Consider the following 27,867-nt stretch of genomic DNA (forward strand, 5'->3'; position numbering starts at 1 on the left):
ATAAAATTCTTCGACTAAGCGATAGAAAATGGCACGCGCAACGCTTTGTAATGTGATATAATTTTCTATTTTACAATTCCGTTTGTCACCGATAGATGGCGCTTGACGCAAAAGCTGAATCGCGCTATCGTTGTGTTACCCACGAAAATATATCACATATTTTGATAGTACATAAATCGGTGTTTAGACTTCTTACTTTAAACACTACACAAGCGCAACGTGTGAATATGATGATCGCGAGCTACATAGTAGGGGTAGTGAGGGGTGGAAGTTTTTTTTGTTACGGAATTTCACGATTCCGATCTCAAGCCGCGCTCAAGGCCCGCGATAAAATCTATGCAATAGCTTAAAGGTGTTTTAGTATGTACTTATGGTATTTCAATTGGAAAATAACTTGGTATGAGGTTCGTGATTCACTAGATACTGTTCGATTATCTTTGTATTAATTTCTAATTCATATTCATTATCAAACGAGCTAATCTATTTCGACAAAACTAGTTTATTTAACCAAAAGTAGTGTCAAGTTCTTTTGAATTAAATTATGATGTCAGCATACCTAATTTTATTCGTTTAAAATCTTGTTTCTGTTTCGTAGTCCGAATCTATTATTACATAGTAGTACAATGATATGTATTAAGTTTGCATATTTTTTGTTGCAAAATAAATAATCCTTGGGAGGTGCATTATAGTTTCTGGCGTATAATAACATTTCTCATGTCAATATAAGACACTACAAGACGCCTACAGGCATTCGAGATGTGGTGCTACCGTCGCATGTTACGCATTGGTTGGACGCAGAGGGTCAGGAACGAAACCGTGCTTCAGCGCGTTCATATGTCCCGGAAAATGCTGCCTGCTATCAAAAAGCGCAAGATAGAGTATCTCGGCCACGTGCTCAGGAACGATCAATACATGCTGCTCCAGCTGATAATTATGGGCAAAGTGGACGGAAAGAGACGTGCTGGGCGAAGAAAGAAATTATGGCTCCGGAATATCCGGGAGTGGACCGGTATTGCCTCCGTCGAACAGCTGTTCCGGCTGGCTGCAGATAAAAACGAATATAGAAAGCTAACGGCCAACCTTCAGGACTGAAGAGGCACTGGAAGAAGAAGAATGTCAATATAAGCATTGTAAAATTAGCTTTCAGAATAGACGACAGTATGATGATGTACATTTTGGTGAGATATTTCTCTGACTCTGCCTATTTCTGCCGTGAAGCAGTAATGCGTTTCGGTTTGAAAGATGGGGCAGCTGTTGTAATTATACTGAGACCTTAAAACTCATGTCTCAAGGTGGATGGCGGCATTTACGTTGTAGACGTCTTTGGGCTCCGGTAACCATTTAACACCAGGTGGGCTGTGAGCTCTTTCACTCATCTATGCAATAAAAAAATTAATAAAGAGACACTTAAATGTTACAGAGCATCGGAATCAAATGTTGTTTGTATATTTTTAGTCGCATTTTAGGGTTCTGTAGCGTCCTTTCTGTAGCGTTCGATATAAGTACAATAAAACAATAGAATTTGGTTTCTCTAAGGCGGCAGTTTACTGATTATTATTTACATTTGTGATATCTTTACGAACTTGTCAACTATCTATTATGACGTATACTGAAGAGCGTAATTTTTTGTTTTAAAAAAAGGACAAATTCTTGCATTAAGCCGCTTCGTAATTTCACAACAATTCGCTTGTGAAATCACCGCGGCCTTGCGGTGTAAGTATACGATATGAACAGAATTTTAAACTAATTACATCTTGTATTTAGTTCATACAGTATCACAATCGATTGAGTAAGTTTCACGCATACACAAAAGTGACTTACACACAAGACTAGTTCTTAGGAGTTTACTTCTTAAGAATCGATTTTAATGAAATCGTTCGGTACGTTTTTTTTATTGCCCGTGTAGGCAGACGAGCATACGACCCACCTGATGGTGAGTGGTTACCGTCGTCCATGGACTTCAGCAATGCCAGGGGCAGAGACAAGCCGCTGCGTACCGACCATCAATTTTTATCAAAAAATCAATCCGCGACGTCTTTTTTTAACTTGATGTGGTGACGAAATTAGGGCTCAATCGGTGTTAAGTGGTTACCTATTTATATTACAGATGTGAATGCCTCAGGTCTCAAGGTGAGTTCACGAACTGATGTCTATGAGGTTGGCTATAGCATGGCAATATGCTGTCAAAATTTTGCTTTTTAAAAGCGATTTAACTTTGACGTCGAGGCGTCAGTTCAGTGAGCAAGGGCCACGTAATTTCATATGATGTAATATTGAATTCTAAACGTCCATACATGAATCCATACATCCAACATTAATTTAACTTTACAGCTAACTATAAATGCTATCTAGGAAAGCAATAATATTTTATTAGGACGAACGAAACTCAACCAATTAAGGGTGCTAATTTAAACATTCAGTGTAGATATTGAACTTTCGATTTTCAAATAAAATAATTTGTTTGTTTTAATAATTGATTCTCTTCTTTTTCTCCACCTTATCCCACTATGTGGGGTCGGCACAGCTAATTTTTCTCTTCCATTCTCTTCTATCAGCCGTCATCTCAACACTCACTCATCTCTCTCTCATATCGTCATTCACACACTCCATCCATGTCTTCTTCGGTCGACCTCTTCCCCCTCTACCTTGCACTACCATTTCCATACATCTCCTAGTCACATGCATCTTCTCTCTACGCATCACATGTCCATACCACGCTAACCGTCCGCTCCTTAATTTGTTGTTTACCGGGGCCACTTTCACACTTCCTCTGATATACTCATTCTTTATCTTATCCATTCTTGTTACTCCACACATCCATCTCAACATTCGCATCTCTGCCGCATGCACTCCTCTTTCATGCTTAACTTTCGTCGCCCAACACTCAGATCCATACAGCACGACAGGTCTAATGATCGTTTTGTAAATTTTGCCCTTGAGCTGAAGGGGCATTCTACGATCGCATGCTGTTGCAGAGACCTGTCGCCATTTCATCCAACCAGCGTTTATTCTATTTGTGACGTCCCGGTCTATGTTGCCGTCGTTCTGGAGTATAGAGCCGAGGTACTTGAAGTCGGAGCAGACTGGCAGGGATACACCATCTAAGGCGATTGGCGTGAAGTCTGAAGAACCACCAAAATCACAAAACATGTGCTTGGTTTTTGTTCGACTGATCTTCAAACCCACGTTTTCCAACCTTTCTTTCCATTTTGCCAATCTCCTCTGTATCTCAGGCCCTTCCTCTCCAACGAGAACAATGTCGTCGGCGAACAGCATACACCAAGGCGCCTCTTCCTGTATGTCCGATGTTAGGGCATCCATTATTAGGATGAACAGGTAAGGGCTTAAAGCTGATCCCTGGTGTAAGCCTACCGCCACACTGAACTCGTCGCTATCGCCAGCTGTGGAGCGTACGTACGTACTAGCTCTACCGTACATAGCTCGAACAAGCCGTTGGTATTTCCCTGGCACTCCTTTCACTTTCATGCTCCACCACAAAACCTCACGGGGAACCCTATCATACGCTTTTTCTAAATCAACAAACACCATGTGCACATTTTTACTTGCACGGCGATATTTTTCGCACAATTGGCGCAGGGAAAAAATGGCGTCCGTTGTACTGCGTCCCGGCATGAACCCGAATTGGTTCTGTGATACCTCACTCTCATCTCTCATTCTTCTCGCTATCACTTTCTCCCAAGCTTTCATACTATGTGACATGAGCTTTATTCCTCTATAATTGTCGCATACCTGTATGTCACCTTTGCTCTTAAATACAGGCACGAGTGAACTTTTGCACCACTCGTCAGGCATGGCCTCTTCTTGAAACAATTTATTGAAGAATAAAGTCAGCCACGTGCATCCATCCGCTTTCAGAAACTTCCACACTTCTATTGGAATACCATCTGGTCCAGTAGATTTTCCATTCTTCATATCTTGTACAGCCTTTCGTACTTCTTGCATACTTATTTCCCTGCCTTAATGTTTTAATAATTGATTGTCTGCAATAATGATTACGTTTTTATTAATTATTAACTGACTGTTATTTTATGAAAATAATTTCGTCTCTTTCAAACAATTAATGAATTTAGAATGTTTATTTTGAAATTTGGCTTAATTTATAATACTCGTAGAACATATTTAGATTTCTTGATTAATTTACTGAACCACCGTGACAACAATATGAACGAAATTTTATGAATAGAGATTTATTTGTTATTGTTTGTTATTTTGAAAAACAACCTTGTCGAATACTATTACTGGAAGCAGTGAAAGCGTGACATTGACAGAGATCACTATTGTTCTCACGGATACCTTTAAAATAACGTTTTGTGTAAATTGCTTTGCTTATAATGACAATTCTAAATATTTCATTTGCATACAATGCTTGCCAGCGTACACGTCAATTAATTGTCAATCATAAGCAGCGACGAATTTATTATTCTGGTAAACAAGTACAAAGGAAATTTATATATTAATACGTGAAGCAAAAACTTTGTATCCCTTTTTACGAAAATTGCGCGGACGGAGGAGTATGAAATTTTCCACACTTATAGAGAATATAGAAAAGAAGTGCACAATACTATTTTTTTTTTTAAATAATGCATAAAAGATACATTAAATCAATAAAGAAAACATTACACACACTACATACCATGTATTGTGACGCACACACGCATGCATACTATTTATTGTCAAACTTTTGTTCTTGACGTCTGTGGTCAAATTGAGAATAGATTAAATATTGTTTGTCTTTATTAATATTTTTTTATAGTGTAGCCTTGTCGAAATTTGTGATTATAGAAGTATAAAATACAATCATAATAGTGTACAAACTTACAAATTCCAATTAATTATAGTCGAATTTCGACTACTGCGGGACCTCTAGTATATGTAAATACAAATTAAGACCAATAATGTGACGTTTCGAATGTTATTCGGGACTTATGCATATGCAAGATGTCTTGAAATTATTACTAAGATCTATTCAGGTTTTTAGCGGATTTCTTCTCGATACCGTTAGATTATTCTAAATAAAAATTATTTAAAAATCAAGCTTCATTTCGTGCAGTATAACACACGTAGTTTGCGTCTCTTAAATCGATTCCTTAAACTAGGGTTTTATTTATTTATTTATTCAATGTATGTATGCCTATAATTACTCTACTATATGTGTATATGATATAAACATACCAAGCCGTCGTGGTCTAAAGGATAAGCCGGCGGATGTACTCAGGGACGTCTCAAACTAGGATGGGGCCCTTGGGCACACAAGAATTTGAGGCCCTTTTGGAAAGTAAAAAAAGCGAATTATAATAACATTTTTTTACTGAGTTTGAGACCATTTATTATAGGTGATCAAATACAGTATGATATAATACGTCATTAATGATATTAGAATGCTGCTGGTTTTTTGGTTACGATTTCGATAACGGTTTCTTTCGGGATTTCTGTTGAGCAAAATCTTCTATTATAGGCATTATATATGCTTTGTAAATACCTTCTGATTACTGATTTGTGAAAAAAGTGTAATGTGCCCGACAAAAATGTTTTGAGAATAAACGTGTCAGAGAAATTGTCGGTCTTTCGGGGCCCCCTGAAAATGGGGGCCCTGGGCACGGGCCCGGTGTGCCCTTATGGTAAAGACGGTATTGGATGTACTCGTAGTTAGCAATACGAATATCCACCATTGAAATCCCGCAAATTACACTATAAAGGAATAACATAGTATAATAAACATTAAACCAGAAAATATGTAATTTGCGTAATTACTGATGGTAAGGCGCCTTCAGAGCGTAAATCAGTTGATAACGGATGGGGTGAAATTTATAATATTTTGCAAAGTCTATAGGCTTTTTATCCCACTGCTGAACACGGATCTCGAGATATAAATAAAATTAGTTCCACGCGAGAGCAACTGAGGACGAAAAACTAATTTACTAGATTGATCTAGACTGTACCTAATTAATAAAGAATTAAAACTTAGTTAGGTTTGATATTAACGTATTTTTGAACTGAAATGCAGATCAGAACGCGTAAAATATTCAGTGGCTTGTTTCTGTGTAGATTGAATTAAATAATTATTAAAAATAATATCGGTTCTATTTCGACTTAGTTCAGCAGAGTAGGTACTCTTCAAGAAAAGTACAGTCGAGAACAGAGAAAGATCCAATGACTCTCCACTGTTAAACAAAAAACCACTATTGTTATTACAATAAAAACATTTGAAGATCATAACGATACCGACACACCGCAATTGTGAATTGTTACTTATTCCTTGTCTTAATAAAACAAAAACGCTACCTCACCTTAGAAAGGCCTTGATAATTGAGATAAAAGTGAAAAATTATTTTGAAAAGCTTTCAAATGTCAATAATGTTGGGATGGATTTATTATGATAAAAGAGTAAGACAATTCTGGTGTGCGCGTTGTATTAGACAATGGCCAGGGAGGTCGCATTACAATTAGATGATTCATTGCTTTCTAACTTGTAAGTTTATGTTATCGCTTGTAACTTAAGCTGTTTGGATGTTTAAGAAATTTTGTTTTGTTTACTTGTTCGAATATTTTTGAAAATTTAATGCTATTGATAAATTGTCGAGCTTACGGTCCACTTCACGCTAAGTAGACACGGTTGCTCCTTTTTTTTCAATTTTTTTTTATGATTGAAAGATTACTTGTGGCCCGAAGGCCTTTCCAGTTTCACCAGGACAGGTGGGCGAGCAAAGGCTCAGCCAGGAGAGATGGGATTTGCTAACAGCTGCCCGAGCGCCTACGAAGGAGACTAAAAGAACTCAAGAGCAATTGCTTCGCGAATGAATCTACTACCGGATCGGAATCGCGACCCACTGAGAAGATCCGGCGAGAAACTCAGCGGGCTGATGCATGAGTTGGGTTGCACATCGACCTCTTTGTCGAATTCGACGAGTACGGTTACCGGGGTTCCTCAGCCTGCTCCTAGTATTAGAGCTGAAGACGTCTACTGCAAAGGTTATTGGATCTGATAACGGTCGCTTGTGCACATCAGCAATAGAAGGGCACAGTCAAGCCACTACCCTACATACACCCCTAGAATCATCGGAGAAAGAACGAGATTACAAACCTTGAATCGATATTATTTATGATTAGAATGCGAAAATATTAATTTGCGTGTTTATTAATTTGTTCCAAAAACGATGGCGGTCTACGGCACAAACATTTCTCTATCAGTCGTTAAGACATACGTAATGGTGTAATTAAAGTTTTTATTTTATGTAAACGATAAAGTTTAGAACGTCGTTATAAAACAGAGGTCACGTATGAAGGCACCGGGTCAACGGTGTGAAATCGGTTATGATTTTTTATTTGCATTCGATCTGAGATAGTCCGGCACTGTAATTGCTGAACAGAATAGAATTTAATTTGATTGTTACTATATAACGCTATTCCGGTTTGACAAAGTGATAGTCTGCATGTTTCCTATGGCGCTTATTTGTACTAGGAAATCTGAACAGGTCTCAAAGTGGAACACGTCCCTACGGATCCATCAGATCCAATAACTCTTGCATTAGATGCTCTAACATTAGAAGCAGGCTTAGAGCCCCTCGTCGAACTCGGCAAAGAGTCCGAAGTGCCACCTAACCTAAGCATCAAGCATAAGCACCCGCTGAGTTTCTGTACGAATCTTTTTAGCGGATCGCGATTCCAATCCGGTAGTAGATTCGTTCGCGAAGCAGCTGCTCTTGAGTTATTAGGTCTCCTTTGGAGGCGCTCGGGTAGCTGTTGGCAAATCTCATCCCGCCTGGCTAAGCCCGTGCTCGCCAACCTGTCCTGGTGAAACTGGAAAGGCATCGGGCCCACTAGTAATCCTTCAATCATAAAAAAAAAAAACTAAGTTTTATGAATTTTACTGAACCGAGTCCGTTGGTCTTGTATATTTTTTTGTTTTTATTAGAAGCACTTATTATGTTTACTTTTGATTTATTTAAAAATTTACCAATTGCACATGAGTTTCAAATATAAATTTCAATTTTTAATTACAAATAAAAACACAAACTGATTTCTATCCGCTATCAATCACGATATAATTGACACCCCATAAGTTCTAACGATATATTCGACTCTAGAATCTCTGTGATTTTAATTTTCATATTATTAAATTCGGCAGATCGTTAAAAACTCCATCTTTGTCGTAATTAAAATGCTTTATCGCACCTCTTAATCATTCAGAGAGAAGACATATCGATTCCATATTGTCCATTTAATTTGAATATTCATTTTTAAAGCAATTTCAGATGTTTCTAACATGGATATTGTATACTGCATGTTTCATGGACGTATTTTTTATACGTCGTGAAGAATCCGAAACATATATGTAAAAATTTTCTTATCCGCTGGTCATCCCACTGTAAAACTGACGTGTCTCGAGGTGGATGGCGGCATCTACGTTGTAGATGTCTATGGGCTCCGGTAACCACTTAGCACCAGGTGGGCCGTGACCGCGCCACCCATCTAAGAAAACAAAAAAAAGAACGATTAGGTATATTTCAGAAATAGAAAACTAATTCCATTCTCCTCTATCAGCCGTCATCTCAACACTCACTCCTCTTTCTCTTATATCGTCATTCGCACACTCCATCCATGTCTTCTTCGGTCGACCGCTTCCTCCTTCAGATCATATAAAGTTTATAAAATATATAAAAAACCAACCAGGCATGAACCAAATGGAAGCGCAGCAACGGACATAGTAAATCTTAGAGCCGGCTATCAAAATACAATGGTGGGCTTCCTCTATCGTATCGAGATAACCCTGAATGTCGATTCAGGTCATGCTTACCATAAAAATGCATTATCATCCAATTATTACCAACGAGTAAATGTCGTGTGGAGCACGAAATGGAGTAAAGCATCACAATTCACAGCTTTAACGCGGCCGCCTACCTTGAATTATGACATCTAAGTCTCTAAGCACATAGTCTAATTTACCTTACACTGGTGGTAGGACCTCTTGTGAGTCCGCACGGGTAGGTACCACCACCCTGCCTATTTCTGCCGTGAAGCAGTAATGCGTTTCGATTTGAAGGGTGGGGCAGCCGTTATAACTATACTGAGACCTTAGAACGTATATCTCAAGGTGTGTGGCGTTGTAGATGTCTATGGGCTCCAGTAACCACTTAACACCAGGTGGGCTGTGAGCTGGTCCACCCATCTAAGCAATAAAAAACAATAAAAAAAAACGTCAAATTATGTCACATGATGTACATATCGTATTTACCATAATGAATATTTCATAATTCTAAACGATCTTATATTAAGTCCATGGTACATAAGTAGGCATCATAACGGTAATAATTACTATAGAGCAATTTGACCTTTTGATAAATAAACTATATTTTTTAAAGCTACGTACTCCTTTTGTGATTTGCCTTTAAATTGTAGATGTGCTTTGCCTTTAATATCTACAAATATTTGTGAAAAATTGTAATTTTGTGTTTCTCGCGTGTTTTTTTCTCTCGCGATAAATATTAATAACATGCGCATTTTGTATACATGGGTAAATGAGCTCATGGCTCACATGAATATGCCACCTTGACACATGAGGTCTAAAATTAAATTTTATTCTATAGTGGCTGTCCTATCTTTCAAAATGAAACGCGCGACTTCGTGAAAGAAATACGCGGGATGGTGGTACTTGCACGTGCGGGCTAACAATACGCCCTAATATAACGTCTGTAAAAAGAATACCTACGTAATACTGTGTTCGACCTGTTGTGAATCCGCGCGGGTAGGTACCACCACCCTGCCTTTTTCTGCCGTGAAGCAGTAATGCGTTTCGGTTTGAAGGGTGGGGCAGCCGTTGTAAATATACTTGAGACCTTAGAAGTTATTTCTCAAGGTGGCTGGCGCATTTACGTTGTAGATGTCTATGGGCTCCAGTAACCGCGAAGCAATCAAGAGCTTCGTCCTCCTAATTTAAATGAGACTTCCATGCCTAGAAGTAGGAAACGGTCCTCCTCCTCCTTCAGTCGATCGCTCATTGCTGAGCATCGTGATGCGCCCGCCTGTGACCTTTTTTTGTAATTTTTAGCCACTTATGTCGGTCAGTGGCACAGTGAAGTGCGTGGCTCAGTCTCATGTCCAGACACTCAGACACTGGGTCACTCCATCTTTTTCGGCTACGACCTCTGGATCGTCTTCCATCCGCTTTACCCGTCACTATGAGTCTCTCCAGGTTGTCAGAGGGTTTTCTTGCTATATGACCAAAGTATTGGAGCACTCTATATAGACATTTGGTAGATAGCCTCTGGTCAACTTTTAGCTCGTTGAGGATGGAAGCGTTCGTCCGCAAAGCCGTCCAAGGGATGCGCAACATGCGCCGCCAGCACCACATCTCAAACGCGTCTATGCGTCGCCTGTCAGACTCTTTCAAGATCCAGGTCTCAGCCCCATACAAAAAGATTAAGAAAACGAGCGTCTCAACAATTTGCACTTTCGTCTTCTTGAGTATGTTTCGATCTCTCCATATTTTGTTTAGCTGGCTCATAGCGGATTTGGCCATTCCGATGCGTCGCCTTATTTCGGTTTCCGATCCACCTCTATTGGAAATAATCGAGCCGAGGTACACGAAAGTCTTGACGATGTCGTATTGGCCAAGAATATTATTCTCGTTAAGGGTGCCGTATTTATCCACGATCATGATCTTTGTTTTGGACTGGTTGATCTTTAGTCCCATTTCCTCGCTAACTATAACCAGACGTCGCAGCAGCTCCTCCATTTCCTCTTCTGATGAGGGAACGGTAGATACATCGTAATATCTATGTAACCGCTATCCGTCCATCCGCTATATTTTCACCCATCTTATTTGGCAAAAGTATACAACGAATGACGTAAAATAATTACATAAAATCTGAACTACGGATGCGGTCCTACTCACGAATTTCATTTTTCTAAAAACTGTATAGGTACTGCAAACAACCCTGCTTTTTTCGGAAAGTGGACGCTTTTTGTTGCTCATTCTGACTAGTTAGTAAAGAGAATATTAAAAGCAAATGTGGAATTACATCTGATCCGTTACACGATTGCAATCACAAAGGAATGTGAAACAATAATTTAAATTTTGTGGAGGATAATAAATTACGAAAAATATAAGCTTAAATATTATAATATAATTGAAGATAGTTACGTAATGCAGCAGTTGGTGTAAGATTTTTTAATTATGATTTATTGAAGTTAGGTAAATTCTAATTTCTTTAATTGTTTACAGGAAATGGCGAAAGCCCTTCGAATACAATCGGGGATCTTCACAATATGTTCAAGTGTGAAAAATTGCGCTATCTCTCTAAATTTCTGGAAACTAAAATGAAAAATTATTGAAGAAAGATTGTCTTTATGCCTCAAGAGATGGCGCTACTACTCATTTTCTGCTTGGCCATTATTTCACTTTGCGCTTCCAATCCAATCGGAGAGATGTCGCTAGCCAACGTAACTCGATTGGCCACAGGCGATTTATTTTCATTGATTGGTAAGTAATGATTAGATTAAGCATAAATTAATAATTTTTTAATTAATTAATAGTACCCGGCCCAAATGGTTGGAATGTCATGCCCGTGTATTCTACCTTGATATGTATTTATTTTTTAATGGCTGAGTAGTTGAAAATTCGTTGAATAGGTAGGTACTAAATTATTTTATATAGAACTGATTTATTATACAGCTGAAATTTACCTAGCATTGAAAATAAGATGGTATTGCTTTGGTTTATTTTAAAATGAACTAATGATGTTTTATGAATCATCTTTACTACTATTAATAAACAATTTGAGAGCTTAGATTTTTAAATATACTTTTTTTTCATTCTTAAAATGCTTATGGAAATAAATTTAGTGAATTTTAATATCCATTTTATTAGATATTAGAGATGGTTGTTGATATAGTTTTAAATCTGGGTAGTATCCACGTTACGTTTTATAGTTTAAAGTGATATTTAAGGACGCCCATGAACATCTAGTTGTTGGTTTTAGGAACCGATTGTGGTCCCACACGTTGCATGGAGATTTCCCACGGGACGGCGTTGGCCGCAATGGGGGGCGACAGCTCATCATGCATGTGCCGATGCCGCCGACAAAATCCGGTTTTCCGCGAGGATCAGCGCGTGTGCATCAATCAACTTGATGGTATTATTTCCTTGATATTGCTCTAATCAACTCTAATCACTACATAGTATAAAACAAAGTCGCTTTCTCTGTCCCTATTTCCTTATGTATGCTTAAATCTTTAAAACTACGCAATGGATAATGATGCGGTTTTTTTAAATAGATATAGTGATTGAAGAGGAAGGTTTATATGTATAATAACATCCATTACATAGTGGAGAAATCAATAATAAACTACAGTTTCCGAAGCGAAGCGAGGGCGCGTCGCTAGAGTATTATTAAAATCGAGACACTAATTTTACTGTACCTACCAGACTTCTGTCACGGAACATTTGGTCATTCATATATTTAGATGGACTACACATATAATAGATTTTTATTGTTTAGTTTACTTCTATTACGTTAAAATTGAAATCACGATGTTTTAAAATGCATGTGATTTGTTGAAAGTAAAATATGAATAGAAACAGGGCTGTGTTTTACTCCATCTATACTAAAGAGGAAGTATGCTATCCAAACGCGGTAGTTCATAATATCAGAAGATGGCGCTACTGACTGTGATAAAAACTGATATCCTGCCTATGTTTATAAGTCTTTAAAAAAAATATTTAATTATCGGGACAGGTGCACTTCGCAAATTACCAATACATTTTTGTTTCATCATTTCAGAATGTCTTATGGCGAAATTCGGTCGGGACGGAACAAAACCTCTGATACCGTTCGTCTTTCTCCCATTGAAAGGACAAATTATTTATCCTTCAAAAGAAATAATATTCACAGGTAAATATGGGTTTTAATAATCGTCGCTTTAATAAAAAAAAAAAAAAAAGACTTTCCGATACCGGGAATCGAACCCGAGCCTCCTGGGTGAGAGCCAGGTATCCTAGCCACTAGACCATATCGGATTATATTAAGAAGTCGAAATAAAGATTCTTATACATTATCTTACAGATGTTGAAGATGCCATTTGTGCGGTAACAAGTGCTCAATACCTAACTGCGTCAGGATGGGTGAACCTACGTGACGTCATAGACAATGATGTCCCATTTGGCTTGTATCGCGATGAAGGCAGCACGTTCTTGCAGGTAAAGCACTAATTTTACTGGTGGTAGGATCTCTTATGAGTCCGCGCGGGTAAGTACCACCGCCTTACCTATTTCTGCCGTGAAGCAGTAATGTGTTTCGGTCTGAAGGGTAGGGCAGCCTTGTAACTATACTGAGATCTTAAAACTTATATCTCAAGGTGGGTGGCGCATTTACGTTGTGAATGTCTATGGGCTCCAGTAACCACTTAACACCAGGTGGGCTGTGAGCTCGTCCACCCATCTAAGCAATAAAAAAAAAGAACCTCAACCACCACGAACACTGCACAGAAAGTAGACACGGGCTACTGCAATAATAACGTAAGGGAGTCGTTTTCAAATTTGTGGCCAAAAGCGAGTAATTTGATTTAATTCACATAACCTTAACGTTACCGTAATTATTAGTATTAATATAATAAAAAGTAATTATAAGTAAACAAGTACAGTAAATTTGTTGTCATGACAACAGGCACGAAGTTCTATAACTATATATTATATTCATAAACATTGTTAAATTAATTGTGCTGAAGCATTTTTTATTCTGAACATGCCTAAACAAAAAAAATATATATGGAAAATTAGAGAAAGTTTAAGTTCATGAAATCGTTACTTTTTTGGCCGCAAAATTGAAAACGAACCAAGGCACTTTTTCGGTACAAGTAGGCAGTGCAGCCGTATCAACTTGGCCGAATTCGGGACAGAACACTAAGAGCCGAAAACCAATAAAATCCCTTTGGAAATTATAATTTTGGTCTTCGGATTGATTCTTAAAAGAGCCGCCCACCACACAGATAAGAGACCACCAATGAGGGTAAACATTTTTCATAACATGTACCACCCAAAGACTGTACGTTTCCATTTTATTCACAAAACTTATCAGTGCATAGGTAATTATATTCGCTGCTTAATATGGCGAAGCTTAATGATCCAATTTAGTGTTTGTTATAATTATCATAATGCCGTATTAAAATTTGAAGCGAATAAGAAGATCTTTATCGAAAACTGGACATCGTAATGTGGAGCAAGTCTGTGTTTACTCAGAATATATAGAGATATAGAGTTGCTAGATGCGACATTTTAATATTTTTTTAGAATGTTCGTTGACCTTTTCGTCTGCCATGAATTTAATTATAGTCGGTTTAGCTTGATCGTCAATTCGTAGACGTCATAGTTCTAGTACTTATCTGTTGAATGTTTTTTTAAACATACACTATCGAACTGTTTCATTTCATTTTAGAACATCTCTCTTTTTTTATATTATCAGAAGGCAGATTAACTTACAATCATATTAACTTACTGTCCTTTATGGACGACAGCAATTGTATCCATGTCGCATCTTGTAATTCAATGTTGTCTCGAAATATCTCTTCCAGTACAGAATCGACATAGCGAATATCTAAATCTGTGGTAGATCCATAAGGCGTTTGTTTAACTTTTCGAGCTCATAAACAGTTTATTACTGTCTGCGCCAAATGCAGACCGGACGCAAGGACGCGCTATAAAATGTATTCACACTAAAGAAATGCATTACGTGTCTTTTTGTACGTCACGAGTATGTTATGCTTTTTTTAAACTTGAAGATATTTATACATGGTGATGGCAAATACAAACTGCAGTTTGGTCTACCCATAAATGACATTGTTTATGTATTAAATATTACGAACAAATGTGTCGTAATACTCTAAAACTTACTGATGGTAGGACGCTTTCTGAGTCGGCACGAGTAGGTACCACCACCCTGCCTATTTCTGCCGCGAAGCAGTAATGCGCTGCGGTATCAAAGGTAGGGCAGTCGTTCTACCACAGAACTGAGACTTAGAACTCATGTCCCAAGTTCAGTGGTGGTATTTACGTGTTGAGCTTCGTTCACCTGACTGAGCTTATAACAAAACAAACGACCGCACCAATGCAGTCTGCAGTTGTAAATATATTTTTTTTCTTGCTTAGGTGGGTGGACGTGCTCACAGCCCACCTGGTGTTAAGTGGTTACTGGAGCCCATAGACATCTACAATGTAAATGCGCCACTCACCTTGAGATATAAGTTCTAAGGTCTCAAGTATGGTTTCAATGGCTGCCCCATCCTTCAAACCGAAACGCATTACTGCCTCACGGCGGAATAGGCAGGGCGGTGGTACCTACCCGCGCGGACTCACAAGAGGTCCTACCACCATTAAAAACGAAGAGCAACCGCGGTGTTTTATTAGTGGTCCAGTGTGTTTCGTGTTTCGGTACGGTTCGGGTAGTTGTCGCCAGCGGAACCACTACGCGTGAAGAGGCTCTCGGAGTAAACTTGTTTTCGAGAGATACTTTAACTTTAAAAAAACGTTATAACTTGGAACGTTTATGAAATTGGGGTAAAAACGTTCTGTGTGTTTAATGCGAGTTTTTTAACATTCTCGATAGCGTAAAAGTTAACTCTTGTATGTAGTTGGAACAGCGCCCCTAGCGGAAAACGTAGGCAAGCGTTCCAACTCCATACAAATCTGAGTTAACTTTTACGTTATCGAGAACGTTAAAAAACTCGCGCTAAGCATACTGTATCGAAACGTAAATGTCAACAGCAATCGGCTCAATGATCAAACAACTTCTCCGTGGATGCATTATTTGGTTAATAGCTTCTCAACTTCTTGCCGTGGATCAGACTACAGGGCTTGATAGGTAATTATAAACGAGTTTTGGTAAATCATTACTTCAAGCACCGGCACCGTTCTCGCCGAACCCGTCGCTTGCGACGAAGGGCTCGACAAGTGAATTAACCCATAGACACAGCCCACTGAGTTTCTCGCCGGATCTTCTCAGTGAGTCGCGTTTCAGATCCTTGCTAGGGTCAGTGTTAGCAACACCTACGGTTTGAGTCCCGAGAGCTCACCTACATGTTAGGGCGATGCTGACATACCCTCTCCAGGCTATCAGCATAGGTTAAAAAAAGAAGGTAAATCATGAATATCCATGAAATATTTTTTACCAACCAGCTAATAAAGTATTCACACTCTTAGGGCTATTATTAAAAACGAAACAAACAAACGGGCAGCGTCCGTGATCTAATAATAAATAATTAGGCGATAAGTTAAGCGGTCGTCGTTATTTCAATGTAATAAAGACTACGATCCCGTGTGTACCTACTATAAAGAAAATGAACAGCTCCACCCCTGGTGTATTCTGAAATCTATTACAGATGATCTATACTATAAAATTCTAGTTAAACTGAAAGCTATTGCATTTAAGGATGATTATCGTTAAACGATAAAACTACAATAAAGGCAGCAGTAATAAGCAAGCTTCCTTCATTCGCGTTTTAAATATTCGCAGATTAAAAAATGCGACACAATTCCTATATTCGCGACTAAAGATACTTTTATACGCGGATCTAATCGAAAAATCGGTCATTACACATCGATAAAAGGATTCTAATATGTAGGTACATATCCAACCGAATATCCTTATTAAGCGCGTCGTCAAATAGAGTAATAAAAAAGCAAAATAGACTTTATTACAACTATGCTTAAAGTATGTTGTTAAATGATATCACCGCTGTATTGGTTTCGTCCGGTTACCGCGTTACCATTCCATATTCACCGGTTTCTGTATTCGCGGCATATTTACGGAACCCATAATCCGGCGAATTAAGATCTTTTACGAGGGCTGCACTAAAAGTATCGGGAATATTTCCACTGTTCCTGTCATATTAAAATATTTTTAATTGAAAACTCTTTGGTTTTAAAAATCGAATACCATTTATTTGTTTAAAAAAAGATTCTCGGTCTTGTCACGAGGTTTTGTCAAACTTGTTTAGTCGTTGAGAAAATGGAATTGACTCGAGAAAATTCAAGAGCGATGATTTATTATGACTTTCGAAGTGGTTTAACACAGAAACAGTGTGTTGACCGGATGATTTCTGCATTTGGTGATGAAGCCCCATCCAAAACCACAATTTATCGCTGGTTTGCTGAGTTTCAATGTGGACGTGTCAAGCTCAGTGATGATCCCCGTCAAAGTCGTCCAAAAACTGCAGTCACCCAAGAAAACGTTGATGCTGTGCGTAAGCTGATTGAGGAAGATCGACATGTGACATACCGCGAAATTCAGGCAACTTTAGACATTGGCATGAGTCAAATACAAATAATCTTGCATGAACAATTAGGTGTAAAAAAGTTGTTTTCCCGATGGATACCGCATTCGCTCTGTGAAGAGCAAAAAGCGGCTCGCGTTACTTGGTGCGTCAGAACTCTCGAAAGATTCCACGCAGGATCCTCAAATGCTGTATACAACATTGTATCAGGTGACGAATCTTGGATATACGCGTACGAACCCGAAACAAAAAACCAGTCACGAGTTTGGGTGTTCGAAAATGAGTTAAGCCAACAAAAATTGTTCGTTCACGGAGTGTTGCAAAAAAAATGGTGGCCACGTTTGTCTCCAAAACCGGCCATGTTATGACTATTCCTCTTGAGGGACAAAGAACGGTTAATGCAGAATGGTATGCTAGCATTTGTTTGCCACAGGTCGTTTCTGAACTCCGTAAAGAGAACTGCAACCGCCGCATCATCCTCCATCACGACAATGCGAGTTCTCACACCGCGTACAGAACAAAAGAGTTTTTAGAGCAAGGAAACATAGAATTATTAGACCATCCGCCGTACAGCCCCGACCTAAGCCCTAATGATTTCTATACTTTCCCTAAAATAAAGAATAAATTGCGTGGACAGAGATTTTCATCACCTGCAGAAGCTGTGGACGCCTACAAAACGGCCATTTTGGAGATCCCAACTTCCGAATGGAATGGTTGCTTCAATTATTGGTTCCATCGTATGGAAAAATGTGTCAAATTTCGCGGAGAATACTTCGAAAAGCAATAAATACATTTTTAAATAGTAATCTTGTGTCACTTCGTTAATTCCCGAAATTTTCAGTGCCGCCTATGTACTGTACTTATGTTGTACTCTAAAAGCAACATTTGATCCCAAAGCAACTGTAATATTTACGAGACGAAGTCTCAAGCGTTATCCGACACATCCACCTGCATAAGTCTACCTAAGATTACCGCAATACAAGTTGCTATCACAAAACGAATCATGGATCCACAGTCATGTCGTTACACTGCCTACATGCCATCACAGTTAAGAACCGGCTCTTACTTAGAAATGAAATATAAATTTACATGTACTGTTTGCAAAATTACTGAACCTAGAAAAAAACGCTGAGTACGTTTTGGTGCCAATCGTACCGTAATCATGTTGAATGTGTTGTCAACAAATCAAAGGCCATTGTCAGGTTTTCTGGCACTCGTATTTTGAGGTTTTTTTTTCCGAATAATCGTATTTACAATGGACTGCTAATACTTTTATCACAGACCAATCGTGTCTGCGGTTTCATCGTTGTACAAGATTTCCCAATTACCAATTCATTTTCAAAAATATTTACTGACATATTTTTTTTAATGCTTAGATGGGTGGACGAGCTCAGAGTCCACTTGGTGTTAGGTGGTTACTGAAACCCATAGGCACCTACAACGTAAATGCGCCACCACCTTAAGATATAAGTTCTAAGGTCTCAAGTATCGTTGCAACGGCTGCCCCACCCTTCAAACCGAAACGCATTACTGCTTCACGGCAGAAATAGGCAGGGTGGTGGTACCTACCCGCGCGGACTCACAAGAGGTCCTACCACCGGTCAATTGACCTTTGCAATTGACATTTAATTGAATTGTCCCGAGAATCATTCACCCGTTTTGGGGACTAGCAGCAAAAGAGAAATTGACAGTAGATAAAAAGAGAAAGGAAACGAAGAGAAACTGTTTATTTGGATTTTGTGTTGTAAATGTGATAATACCCGCATAAAACTGAAAAAAGTCCTTTGCCAAATTATAGAAACGTTTAAAGTTTATACTTTTGTGTTAAATAAATATAATAGTTTAGATACTGGTTAATTAGTAAAACGATTATAATCCATAATAAACCTATTTCGTATTTTTTGCAATGCTTTTTATGTTATATTATCTATCTATATGTATAAAAATGAATTGCTGTTTGTTAGTCTCGCTAAAACTCGAGAACGGCTGGACCGATTTGGCTAATTTTGCTCTTGAATTATTTGTGAAAGTCCAGAGAAGCTTTAAAAGGTAGATAAAAATGAAAATGCTCGGAATTAAATAAAAATAACAATTTTGTTTATCCTTTGATGTGTCCTCCGTCGGACGGATTCCTTTTGTTTGTTTTAAATTTATTTTATATATTATACAGTTTAGGTATTTTATTAGGTCAGCTAGTTATGCATATTATTATGTAGAATATTAAAATGATAAAAAAAAAAAATTAAAATATATATATATTTACCGCAATTTATTCAGAACTGCTAATTAGGTATTGATCAGAGTTTTTTATAGAGCATAAATATGCAACATTATTTTAAGTATCGAAAACCCATACAGTCCTCATCGTGAAATTAAAACATTGGTACATATTATATTCAGATCGACGCGTTTCCGAGACAGTATTTTATTACGCTCGTGTCACTGTAGGTAATTGAGATGGGAGATAAAAAAACTAATTTGCTGCAGGGTACGCTACTGCTAAAATCTCATTTGCTTTCGTCCCATCATCGAGGCGTTAACATAAAGTATTTTGATAGCGTTATTAAAACGAACCCACCTACCTACCATTGAAAAGTTTAGTAATTGGACTACCTGCACACGTTATAATATAATTTAAGATTAAATTTAAAACCGTTGTATATCTCGCGACAACAATGATGTAACAGTATGATTTTTCTTTAACCTCACAATTGATACCAAATAACCGTTTTTGATTTTTATAATCCTGACACCGGCTGAAATATTTGTACGCTGGAAGTGTTGAAATGCGACACGCGGCTGATGAAGTTAGTGATAATGGCGATGTCGGCAAAGGAACGATTTGTATGATCCGTCCAAATATTTTATACATTTAGATGCGAGTTTCTTGATAAATGCGCAAGACGAATGCGAAGATGTATTTTTCAGTGAACAACTGGCCCCGCAGGAGAATGCTATACATGTTAACAAATTACTTGTACGTTTTTAAGTTAATTTGTAACGCGTTAATGTTTTCGAGTGTTTTATTTAATCGGCCCAGGGTACGATTTATTAGTCCGTTAAGTGTCGGTTTTTATCTTTGGATTCCCAAAATAGAGGTGAAAAAAAAAACAAAAAAAAAACGATTGAATTCTTTCCATAATAAGATTTCGTATATTACGTATAAATATTTTTATTGACCGTACCAAAATAGAGGTAAAAAAAAGCTAATGAATTCTTCCCAAAATAAGATTACCTATATTACGTGTAAAGATTTTTATTGACAATATAACGCGTCAACGAAACGTTATCAATTTAACTTCGTAGTTATATATAGTAAGTCAAATTAAACGACACTTAAGTAATAGGTAGCAAAAGGTATAACACCAAGGTGTAATTTTGTTAAAAAACACCCTAGATCTACGCATCTGTAAACACGAGTCTAGCTATCGACAAATTAGGCGATTTGCCGTCAATCACGTCTTAATCCACGTTTTTTAGTAAGATTTGAAAATAAACGAGGGGACTTTTTGTTAATAATAAAATCTTCATTTTAAAAAAAAAAAAATTGTGTTCCCGCAGTAGTCGAATTTCGACTATAATGTTAATTGAAATTCTATGTTTAAACATTATTATGGTTCTATTGTCAAATACTATTTATATTTCTAATATAATAACAGATTTCGCCAAAACTTACACTATAGATAAATAACATTAAAGACAAACAATATTAATCTATTCGGAATGTTACCACAGACTTTAAACATTAACAAAAGTTTGACAATTGACAATAAACAAAGAGTATAATTATATGTATGTGTGTGTGTCAAATACATGGTAGTGTGTGTAATGTTTTTTTTATTGATTTAATGTATGTTTTAAATGCATAATTTTAAAAAAATATTAGCATTGTGCACTCCTTCTCTGTATTCTCTATAAGTGTGGGAAATTTCATACTCCTCTGTCAGCGCAATTTTCGTAAAAATGGGTACAAAGTTTTTGCTTCACGTATTAATATATGTATAGATAATTGCAGAGTTGTTTAGAAATAGTTATTTTTTTGCAGTGGCGTGGTTCGGCGGCCCTGCACGCTCGCTTAGAGGGTCGACTTGTGGCAGTCCATGTATTGTGTTCAGGATCATCATCTACACGACTTGCAGCGTCGTGTGCAGCATTCCGTGTGGCAGGCGCTTCACAAAATGGATTACTCGGTCAGCTCAATTATAAAATACTAGGGCTGTTCAATTTAACCGGCCAAGCTGGCTAAAATTTAGCTAAACTAATTAGCTAGGTAACCTTAGGTAGGTAAGGTAGGCTTACCTAATTTAACGGTTAAGCTAATTAGCCAGCGGTTAACCGACTAATTTTTTTTCCAGCTATTCACTGATTCTTTATCTACAGACAAGTTCAAAAAATAATATTGAGGCTCTTTTTTTTTGTATAAAGAAACAATAGTCGCGAAATTTACTTATTTAATATTTTGTCAAGTATTTAAATAATTATGTTTATTATAAATAATTATGTAAATATAAATAATAGCTATCAAACTCAAAACGCCATAAGTTTCCTAAGCTGGCTAGGCTGGCGAGAAGATACTTAGGTGTCCTAGCATCAAGTTCGCCCTCTGAAAGGGCTTTTTCTACAGCTGGACATATTATTAGCTCAAAACGCAACAGTTTACTACCCGAAAATGCTTATTTATTGATTTTTACAAATATTTATATTTTAAACAAATACAATAATTAATTTATGAGCCATTATCATAAATAAAATATTGGTAAGTGATAATTAATGAAATAAATTACTTTCGTTATTTTCGTTAATTTTGTCATAAAAAAGCAATATTATTTATTTTTTATTGTAGGTAAGGAATCAATGAATAGCTGAAAAAAAGAATTAGCCGTTTAGCTAGTTAGCAATTGGCTAATTAGCTGAGCTAATTCAGTTAACCGGTTAAATTAGCTAAGCCTATCGGTAAGCTAGCTAAATAATTTAGCTAACTTTTTTAGCCGGCTTGGCCGGTTAAATTGTACAGCCCTATAAAATACACGAGAAATAATTAAATAAAGAAGAATTCGTAATGTAACTATGTCGTTCTTTCAGATGTTCGGTCAATACCGTTTCATGCGGGCGAGGCAATTCCCGCGGACTCTACTCCCCAGAGTCAGGGTCTGAGCGTCTTAGAATCACTAGCAATTGGTGTTTGCGTGTTGATGCTGATTTTCGTTTATGCAGCAGGAATTATATTTTACATCCATTACAAACAAAGACAAAAGAAAAAACAGAAAGATGTCGAACAGAACATGTCTGATAATGGTTCCGCTATGGAACCTAGGCTTGACATGAGCAACGTGGTAAGTCACAGTAATTTTGTTTAGGTATTAGTTTTTATCTTGATTGATATCATAAATGTGAAGTTTTTGTGTTGTTGGATCTTTTTTGCGCATGCAAAATCACGACATTTTTCCCATCGCATCGCCCGCCATTGGAGTAGAGTCCATACTACCTAAAACCACTGCGTTCGTCCACGGTGCGTTTCCAGAGATCTTTTTTGCCACGTACCATCCGGCTTTGAAATGAGCTCTGCGTTACGGTGTTTTCTGAGTACTATGACATGTCCTTCTTTAAACGAAGCCTGTGGAGAGTGCTTAGCGATAGGCAGCGGCTTGGCTTTGCCCTGGCATTGATGACGTCCACGAGCTACGGTAACCACTCTCCATTCACATGAAAATCGCCTTTTATCATGGTAAATGATACAAAATGACCTGAGTAATGCCAAGTAAATCTGTTACAAGAAATATTAATATGTATAAGACAGTATATTATTTTACGTTTTAAGGGTTTTTGTAGATGTAGTAGTAGTGTTGTCTTACGAAAATGCGACATGTTTCATTATTTGAATCAATTACAAATTTAACACAGGTGAAACCGCGGAACACGTTTTGTAAATTATAAATTTAATGTAATTTTTAGATGATGAAGACAAATCCGTTATTGAAATTGAATGGTATGGGAAACGATTTTTTTAACAGTGAAAATACCATGTCTGATGGCAGCGAAAATATGGATGGTACCATGGATCCGCCGCATAGCAATTCTCATAAAGTACGTAATATATTAAACCTAAGAAGTTTAAGTTTTGCTTTTATCACCAGATCTATTATGAACAGTCTAAATTAGTTTCAGAAAACGAATTCAAACGTAATCTCAGCCATGGTTCATTCTCGTCGCAAAAAGCCTTCGAGACCTTCAATTAGGTCTGTGTCAAGCTCAGAACATTATCATGGACGATTACAGAGACGCGCTACTTCACCTGACACCTTTGAAAGGGCTCCACATTCAGATTTGTCGATAGTGGATTGCAGCGTTGAGAATAATTCGTTCTCTAGTCGCCAACACATACCTTCGAATGGCGAAACGGCTCTGCGAAGAAAACTTTATTTCAATCCAGTTTTTTTTGAAACAGAACATTTAAAGGTGATATTTATTGATTCACAATTATAATAGATTTATTTTCCTTATCATTTACTTAATTCGTAATTGGCAAAAATATGACAGATTTAGAATTAGTGGCAAATAAAATTTCTGCCTTTTTATTATTCTATTTGCCGAGAATTTGCCTGGATGATTGGATTTGCCAATCAGCTCCTCCTCCTTGCGTCGTATTCCTCACTGCTGAGGGTCGTGACCACCCTTTTTTATCACCTTCGCACGCACGATCTTTCTTCATCTATTCTTGTCTCCGGCGACCCATCAGCTCAATGCTCCGATTTTAAATGAGCCCATTGACATCATAAGTGTATACCGCGACATATATCTTGATATAAAAATCGAAGTCTCAACTTTATTATATCCCGGCGGGTAAGATGAGTAGTGGTACATTCCCGTAGAACTCAATAGGTTTGTTCCTAATGAAAATGATTATGTAATAGAACTACCTAATCTGGTGACACTAATTGATTATTTGAAAATTTCAGAACCCCCCACCGGCTGCGATAGATTTTTTAGAAAAAATACGAGAAGTAATGACGATTGCGAAAGATAAAATGACTTCAAAAAGGTTCGTCCCAATGCTTTCGGAAATACCCGAAGAAGACCTTTATCACACGATAGATCTTGGTTGGGACATTCCGTGTGCTCGACGGGGTCGAAGATTTAGTGCGATTAGTCTCAAGCAAGAAAACAGTCGAAAGGCCATGCATTGTGGAGGCTGCCCAGGATGCGACAATAATATCAGACCACAAAAAGCCGTAGCTTTAACAAGATCGAATTCTTGTAAATCTTGTGTAAGTGATGATTATAAGCAAAGAATAGTAAAGAAATGGTTAGAAGAAGTTGCGACTCCATCCAAGAAATCACCAGTGAAATCTGTTGCAAAGTTCAGTGGCCCTCCAAGAGTAGTAGAATCGAAACTAAAGGATCCGGTGCGTCCAAAGTCGGCGGAACCATTAACAGTTAAATCGAATACAACAACTAAAGATACCACTGAGAATATAGTCGAACAAAATGTTAAAAATGATAATTTAAGAAACGTAAAGTCAACCGAAGATACAAAAACTGCTAACAAGCCATCGAAACCCAAAGAAAGTCCAATTGAAGAGAAGAAAATCAGTAAGCCCACTATAAGTCATCCTAAGCCAATATCACCAAATTTGATAATCGAGAAGAAAAGTCCATCTAGTCAGACTTCCAGACATATTAGAAAGAAATTGCCTCCTCCTCCTCCACCGCCAGTAAAACGACCCGAACCGCTTAAAAAGGAAGATGTGGAACCATTAACAAAGGATGTTAAAGTTAGAATGGAAGCAGTAATTCGTGAATTGAATACTTGTGCAAGTGTTGAACCCTCGGAACTAGAGGATATGAAATTGGAAACAATTTCTCCCATCGCTCCTAAGATTGTTATACCTGTCATTGCTGCAGATTCTTACTACAGCGATGATAATATGTTAACACTGGGTAGAAATAAAGAAATATATATGAATCCACAAGAAGAGTTTATGGATTACGATAGTTTAGAACGTAGTTTAGTGAGGAGAAGAAGATTTTCACTTGCCTGTGGTACAGAATTATTCCAAAATGAAATGGTAACTAGCGGAAGTAAGCCAGTCAATTACGGAAGGCTAGCCAAAAGCTGGCGTGATGTTAAAAAAGCAGTCGAAGAAGAGAATAAATTAAATGCTCATGTATTTGGTCAACTTGATAATCGAAGTCAATCCATTAGTGAAATTTCAGTTAATACATCAGAACCAATGTATGATAACACTTCCAATCCGGGTCCTTTGACAATCCAAGTAAGAGGTTCTCCAATTGAAACTAGGCGTAAAATCAAAGATGACTTCGATCCTGACACACTTGATAGGAAACCGAAGCATGAAGTGAAGAAGCGAGTCGAAAAGATATTATTAAAATCAGCTGGTAGTTTCAAATGTAAGTCAACGCCTTCCGAGAATGATACTTACAAAAAATCCCCTCAAATGGCAATAACTCAGAAAATCGGTAATTTGCGACAAATTTATGAAGCAAAAGCTAAAGCTCAAGCAGAAGAGGTGCAATTTTATAACAGGCGTGGTAGCGTGCCTTGCGGTGGTCAAGATATTCAAGCTTTCATGCGTTCGCTTAAAGCACCTGACTTAATAAGACACATCGAAAACCAAAAAGAGAGACCTCCAGTCCCACCAAAGCAAAGACGCGGCATTGATTTATCTCCAAAATTCTCTAATATGACTCGTGAGAGTCCACCAGGTGAACGTCGACGTGGCACTGAAGAGAAAGATCGTTTCTCACAATATTCGAGAATGGAAAACTTAAACGCTAGAAGATCAGGTCGTCGGTCGGCTCGTACTAGATCTAGGCGAACTGACCTAAGAAGACTATACAGAACGGAAGATTCAGGATATATGAGTACTGATTCCAACGAGTCTAAAAGAAGAGCCAGTTACTTAATGCAACTTAGACCTAAAATGAATTTCCCGGAGCATTCTCCAGCGGCTATAGTGCGTACCGTCACGAAGGCACCAGTTACACAGGTGGAATCAGATACAGACGATTTGGAATCATTGTGCGATGGGCGAAGTGAATCAGGTGGCGAGAGCGTGGAAACGGATTCAGTGTTTTTCGGTAACTTCGACGACTCGAAGGAGATGTTGGCCGAATTAGGTTTAAATAACTTCGAGACACACAACAAAATATCTGGAGGCCACGAACAAATAGACTCCGGCTATATGGGGGAAACGAATATTATTTTGAGTGGTGACAGCGACTCAGAGCACCGAAGCGTCATTTCGATAGTTACCGGATAGTCGTGCGTCCGCCTCTTCTAAATTATATGAACTCTCATATTTACACACAATTGAGTGTTAGTTTAAAATGTAGTCCTTGAGTATTAGATAGGTAGTCATTATAGCTGTCAATTGCCAACCAACTTTAGTCTTTAGAAGTCTGAAAGAATAAAGAGAGTAGATTTTTATTCTGTCAAAGAATATTTCGAATGTACCTTTAGAATAAATTAGTGCCTCCTTTAAGTTTAATGCTTAGTCCGAATCATACCTCACTATTTTATTAATTATACTTATTATTGTTTAACTCTTTATTTTATCTCGTAAGCAGGTTATGTTGATACAACAAGTTATTCTTGCAATATAGTTTAATGTAAACTTAATACTGTAGTTAAATTTGATTTTAAGAAGGTAACGTTGTCAATTTACATCTTAATTTTTACATGCCATTTTATGTTTGTTTACTGAATGATTTTGTTTGTTGTAAAAAGTGTGTAAATAAATTTATTTAGACGTTTATGTAAAAATTATAGTCGGCCGGTTGTGCAATTAAATTTTATAGTGTTTCCGTGGATTTTAAAATGGATCGGAATTAAATATTACGGTGCTGGTACGAATAAGAGGCTCATTAATTTATTGATTTTTTTTTTATTATTAAGGAAAAGAATAATATAATTAGTTGAATAAAAAGTTGGTTGGACGTGTGTAGGTATACAAGTCAAAATATTTTCTTTACTTTGTCAGCAAAGTTATATTTGAAAATGTTTTGGATTTTTATTAAAGCGTTGTGTTGTGTTAAAATAAACTTTATTTGTTTTACTACTTTTATTTGACAGTTTGTAAATTAAAAAAAAAACTACCCAAGATTATTTATGAGAATTTTGACATTGTTGCTTAAATGGGAGAACGAACCGGGTCCAATGCCGCCATCCACCTTGAGACTTGGGGTTTATGTCACATCAACTGTAATTACGCAAATTTCTAACATGTTTGTTTTAATTAAATATTATTATTCCTTTATCGTCGAAGCCATTCACGATCAAGAGTTAAGTAAGCATTTTACATTAGAAAAAAAAAACCTGCCTGCGGAATTTGAACACGGGCTTAGTTGCATCGGTCGATATGAGTACCCCAGGCGTCTTATCCTTTAAGCCACGATTGCTTCCCGACAAATTGTGTCTTTGATTAATCACTCCAAACAAAATTCGTCGCCTGTGCTTAGAAGTTAGCAATTACGGTGCGGCTCACCCAACACTTACTAATTTAAACTATGAAAACTCAATTCTAAGGCACAACGTTTGACCCACTCGCCAAACGGGACCTCAAG

The 27,867-nt window shown here is 37.5% G+C and overlaps 2 protein-coding genes and 1 non-coding gene across 3 annotated transcripts in view; 1 reads left to right on the top strand and 2 right to left on the bottom strand.

Moving 5' to 3' along the window:
- The window catches only part of LOC101743429 (uncharacterized), a 40,570-nt gene extending 13,202 nt beyond the window's left edge, over positions 1-27,368 (top strand). Inside the window, exons 2-10 of the mRNA XM_012696591.4 lie at positions 11,243-11,500; positions 12,000-12,152; positions 12,801-12,911; positions 13,083-13,216; positions 21,329-21,473; positions 22,366-22,616; positions 23,236-23,367; positions 23,443-23,739; positions 24,240-27,368. Coding sequence (XP_012552045.1) covers positions 11,368-11,500; positions 12,000-12,152; positions 12,801-12,911; positions 13,083-13,216; positions 21,329-21,473; positions 22,366-22,616; positions 23,236-23,367; positions 23,443-23,739; positions 24,240-26,564 — 3,681 coding nt within the window. The 5' untranslated portion in view covers positions 11,243-11,367 and the 3' untranslated portion in view covers positions 26,565-27,368. The remainder of the gene's footprint in view (positions 1-11,242; positions 11,501-11,999; positions 12,153-12,800; positions 12,912-13,082; positions 13,217-21,328; positions 21,474-22,365; positions 22,617-23,235; positions 23,368-23,442; positions 23,740-24,239) is intronic.
- Positions 5,898-10,753, bottom strand: LOC119630004 (uncharacterized). Its single transcript, XM_038017805.1, has 2 exons — positions 10,267-10,753; positions 5,898-5,917 (listed from the first exon to the last, which is right to left on the bottom strand). The coding sequence occupies exons 1-2, from the start codon at positions 10,751-10,753 to the stop codon at positions 5,898-5,900; spliced, it is 507 nt and encodes a 168-aa protein (XP_037873733.1).
- On the bottom strand, positions 12,965-13,036 carry TRNAE-CUC (transfer RNA glutamic acid (anticodon CUC)). The gene has a single exon. It is a non-coding gene; the product is annotated as a tRNA-Glu (tRNA).
- Positions 27,369-27,867: the final 499 nt, after the last annotated feature.

This window comes from Bombyx mori, chromosome 19, assembly GCF_030269925.1.
Source record: "Bombyx mori chromosome 19, ASM3026992v2".
Lineage (NCBI taxonomy): Eukaryota > Metazoa > Arthropoda > Insecta > Lepidoptera > Bombycidae > Bombyx > Bombyx mori.

What these genes read in the sequence shown, in the direction of transcription:
- LOC119630004 (XM_038017805.1), bottom strand. Translation starts at nt 10,753, where the DNA reads ATGGAGGAGCTGCTGCGACGTCTGGTTATAGTTAGCGAGGAAATGGGA. An exon ending in CCAGAGGCTATCTACCAAAT is followed by an intron (nt 5,918 to 10,266) that starts GTCTATATAGAG and finishes TTTCGTCCTCAG; the next exon opens with TTGCTCTCGCGTGGAACTAA.